The 4997-nt window shown below is 33.7% G+C and overlaps 1 protein-coding gene across 1 annotated transcript; it reads left to right on the forward strand.

Moving 5' to 3' along the window:
• Positions 1 to 1057: 1057 nt before the first annotated feature.
• Positions 1058 to 4997, forward strand: LOC145732616 (facilitated trehalose transporter Tret1-like). Its single transcript, XM_081984977.1, is given in 4 exon segments — positions 1058 to 1211; positions 3429 to 3590; positions 3593 to 3690; positions 3749 to 4997. Coding segments are annotated over 4 exon segments (1347 nt in total). The 5' UTR covers positions 1058 to 1177; the 3' UTR covers positions 4802 to 4997.

Consider the following 4997-nt stretch of genomic DNA (forward strand, 5'->3'; position numbering starts at 1 on the left):
CCTCTGGCACGTTAAAAACAATTCATAGTAAGCTTAAGAAGGTTTCAGAGGCCTCTGGCAATACAAAATGGCTGTCAGAGGCCTCTGGCACGTTAAAAACAATTCATAGTAAGCTTAAGAAGGTTTCAGAGGCCTCTGGCAATACAAAATGGCTGCTAGAGGCTTCTGGAACGTTAAAAACAATTCATAGTAAGCTTAAGAAGGTTTCAGAGGCCTCTGACAGTACAAAATGGCTGCTAGAGGCTTCTGGCACGTTAAAACAACTCATAGTAAGGTTAAGAAGGTTTCAGAGGCCTCTGGCAATACAAAATGGCTGTTAGAGGCCTCTGGCACGTTAAAACCAATTCATAGTAACCTTAAGAAGGTTTCAGAGGCCTCTGGCAATTCAAAATAACTGCCAGAGGCCTCTGGCACGTTAAAAACAATTTAATAAAGTTAATATTAGTTATATTAACATTTTTTAAATTTAATTTAATTATTACATTCAATAGTGAATGTTGCGTGAAAGTTGATGCTAAAAATGATGTTTTGTTCCACTCTCAATGAAATTTCCAAGTAACTTGCACTTATTTAGTTTTAGCTGGACTATACCCATTATTGTGAATTAACTCTCTTAAAGATAAGTCAAATAATCAATTTCAGTACAATTATAATAGTAATTTATCTCAAGGTTCCGTTGATGTTACTACTTGAAATTTAGAGTTTTTTTGCGGTTTTATCCCCCAAAAAAGTATTCCTTATTCCACTTAACAGTTTTTTTTTATTTCAATAATTATTGTTTGAAGTTGAAAGTACTCTACACACCTACTGCATAACTTAAACATTTCCATTAGCGATTAAGCATTTTATCTATGGGTTTTCCTTTATATGTCCATGCAATAACGTATTTGTCAATGAAACACTTACATATAAAGGTAACATTAACGGATGCCAATAATCATAATAATAGTTTGCAAAACCTCTTCAAGAGTTTGTTATTTTTTTTCCCGAACAGATTTGTGTCATGCAGAACCAATAAATATCGCTGATTGAACTGAAACAATGTGGATAATTTTTGATAAGATTGCATAGAGTGGTTGACGATTAAAGTATTGTGATCGTTTTGTTTCAGTGTCACTTATACTCAAGGGTTGGTTATTTTGTTCGATTCTGTGTTCGGTCATTACTAGTGCACACCATGTTTGAATATTCTGTGTATAGTATTTTGACGGGTAAATATTACTATTTTTTTTAGTTCTATATAAGACTGGAATGAAGAGTTTTGTATTTTGTAGGCAAATTTGCAAAAAGGAGCAGCACTTATTTATTGCGTTTATCATCACTTTATTAAAATATGAATTGAAATGTTTAATCTGTACTTAAATCACACGACCTACTTGACCATACAAAGCAAATAACATAAAATAATTGACAACGTTGAAGTATGTTGTATTGATATTAAATACATAATGTATGAATGAATATTTAAGTTTTTTAAAATTTTTTTTATAAATAAGTTACTATAAATGGACAAACAAAAGACGTTACAAACTTACTCATTATTATTATTTTTATTAAAATTAATTTATGGCAAAATAAATCTTATCAATTATGACTATTGTCATCAGCCACAAAAAAGAAGCCGTTTACGCTTCAAGGGCTGCCTAATGTATTTCGGCCGCTTCAGTTGTAGCTAAACTCTAAGAGATGGCGCTAATACAGCTCGTCATTGCAGACATAGTTGCCAACTTTTGCAGTATTTCCTACAATCCGCTTTCTTTTGCTATCCCATCTGAACTGCGTAAGCTTGATTTTTTCAAATAAATTTTAGTTAAATCACTCGTATTTTGAAACTACACAGATAAGAATTTCTGGTTTGAAGTATCGATAATAAAGATTCTATTAATTTTAAAAGTCACGCGACTCTTTTTAACGTCAAAACAGAATCCTAAAGGTCACGTGACCGTTTTTTTAGTTTTAAACTGATGCACGTATCTATTTGTAAGATTAAAATGTCATTTTTAACGTGACGTGACAGTTTTTGTGTTTAGACTATTTTTTTGTCAAATCGCGTGACTTTTTAACGTCAAAACAGATCCTGAAGGTCACGTGACTCTTTTAAGATTAAAAATGAAATTTATAATATCACATGACAGTTTTAAATGTCATTTGAAGGATCACGTAATCGTTTTTTTCAGTTTAAACTGATATTTTTAAAGACACGTGACCCTCTTTACAGTGCAAATTGCCACGTGACAATTTTCAATTATTTTAACGTCAAACGAAATCCTACAGGTCACATTACTGTATTATTTAAAGAGTCTAATGACTCGATTTTCTATAATCAAACATTTTTTAAAAGTCACGTGATTCTTTTTTAATATCAAACCGATATCCTGACGGTCACGTGACCGTTTTTCAGTTTGAACTGAGATTTTTTAAATTACGTGACACTTACGAGTTGATTTTTTTACCATCATGTAGGCCGAGAAATTCTCTTTAAATCACTTTCTATAGTTCGAGTAGCAAAGTTGTCAAATAAGCGAGTCATTTCGACTTCAAATGTCAAGAGTAAAAAATTCAGTCAAACATGTGTTACGTCAACTTTGACAGCTTGTAACTCGGTTTTTTTAACAGTTAGCGAGTTGATTTTTTACCATTCTGTAGGCCGGGAAATTCTCTTTAAATCACTTTCTATAACTCAAGTACAAAGTTGTCAAATAAGCGAGTTATTTTGACTTCAAATATCAAGAGTAGAAAATTCAGTCAAACATGTGTTACGTCAACTTTGACAGCTTGTAACTCGGTTATTTTGACAGTTAGCGAGTTGGTTCTTTCAACCATCGCGTAGGCCGGGAATTCTCTTTAAATCACTTTCTATAGTTGGAGTAGCAAAGTTGTCAAATAAGCGATCAAATGTCAAGAGTAAAAATTCTATCAAACATGTACAACCTAAAGTTTGACAGCCTAGTAGTAAAAAAGCTTTTAGACTATTCAGTACAAATTTGGACTTTTACAAGTCTTGGATGTTGAGTTTTAAGCTATAAAACGATTTTTTAAATTGAAATTTGGAGGACTGTATCTTCCTTGGGAAACCTTTTTCAGAAAAATGACACAATGCAAGTCAACTTATTTTTTGATTATAGCTATCAAATGGTGAATTATTGACACTTAAAACTGGACCACCCTGTATAATAATTTCTTCTATGTGAACAGTTTATGGAAAAAACTAAGTTACAAATTAACGAAATAACAGTTTTTCGATAATTTCGAATTCCAAGCACAATCTGACCATGAAAATTATTAAATTCTACTGACACCTTGTGCAGTCAACCTTTAAAGGCCATTGATTCAAATGAATTTATAAATAAATAATCATTTAGATTTATGAATAATAAGGTTGTTTACAGTTTTAGTAGACCTAGCATGTACGAAATTTAAATTTCCAGGTTGCATTATTGGTTTTATTGCTGGAACTAGTCTAACATGGACCTCTCCGGAAATTTCGTTACTCAATTCCACCCATACTTTGGAAAATAGAGAGCTTACAGATGACGAATCATCATGGATTGGGGCTGTTCTATCACTTAGTGCTGCCGTAGGGCCATTCGTTTTGGATACTTGGCTGATCGAATTGGCAGAAAGTATACTTTACTTGCCATTGCAGTTCCATACGTCATTAGTTCAGTGATTACAGCATTTTCTAATAAGGTTCTAATATCACAGACTATTCAAATTTATAACGATTTTCTTGTATTTCAAATTTCAGGTCATAGAAATTATAATAGCTCGATTATTGACCGGACTGAGTATTGGTGGAACTTTCACAGTGTTGCCAATGTACGTAGGTGAAATGTCATTGGACGATCATCGTGGAATTTTAGGTCCTGGAATGAACGTGTTCATTTGTTTGGGACTTTTGTTCACTTACATCGTAGGCCACTACTGCAGTATAATGGTGTTCAATTTGCTGTTGGCAGCACTGCCCGCATGCTTTTTCGTGCTATTCTTCCTTATCGGTATTGAGACGCCTCATTACTACGTCCAAAAGAACCAACACGACTTGGCTAAAGAGGCATTGTTAAAAATTCGCGACGCATCAGACGAGGAAACGGAACGGGAACTAAAGCTGATTAGAAGTGAAATTGAAAAGGAAGAACAAGGCAGTATTTTGGATATTTTTAAATCGAAAGGAACTACCAAAGCGTTTATAATAGGAGCGGGATTGGTGTTCTTCCAGCAAATGTCGGGAATCAACGCGGTTCTCTTTTTTGCCCAAGATATCTTTGCTGATGCCGGAACATCTTTAGAACCCGCTTACTGTTCTATGATCATTGGTTCTGTTCAGTTTGGTACCAGTTTCATTTCACCTATTACGACAAGTTTGTTTGGTCGCAAAACTATTTTAATATTCTCTGGTATTGGCATGGCTTTGAGCGAAAGTATTTTAGGCGTTTATGGAGTAATGAGACACGCAGACGAAAAGTCCGTTAGCTCTTTAGGCTTTCTGCCAATTTTATCGCTGGTACTGTATATTATAACTTACAATGTCGGTTTTGGCCCACTGCCTTGGGCTATTATTGGAGAAGTATTTCCCAATAGTATCAAATCATCAGCAGGTGCTTTAGCCACAGCTATTTGCTGGGCTACCAGTTTTGTTATCACAAAATGGTTTGCTCAACTGGTCAGTGTGGTAAATCAAGGACCGTGTTTCTTAGGATTTGCTGGTTTTTCACTTCTGGCAGCGCTATTTACGCAATTCGTAGTACTGGAAACCAAAGACAAGACACTAGCTCAAATACAAGAGGACTTAAACAAATAAGTGTGTATTACACGTTTCTGGTTAACATTACATTTCAACAATTTTGCAATTAAATTTTAAGTGCGGGGATTCATGTTATCATTATGCTAAGTACTTAGTTTACTAGATCTTTTCAATTTTGTATATTATATAAGTATTTATTGAAATCTTTTAGTATATCACAGAGGTATCATTAAAATTAATGTTTGTTTTAAAA

This window comes from Ips typographus, linkage group LG8 (assembly GCF_016097725.1).
Source record: "Ips typographus isolate SLU linkage group LG8, UJ_Ityp_2.0, whole genome shotgun sequence".
In the NCBI taxonomy this organism is placed as follows: Eukaryota; Metazoa; Arthropoda; class Insecta; order Coleoptera; family Curculionidae; genus Ips; species Ips typographus.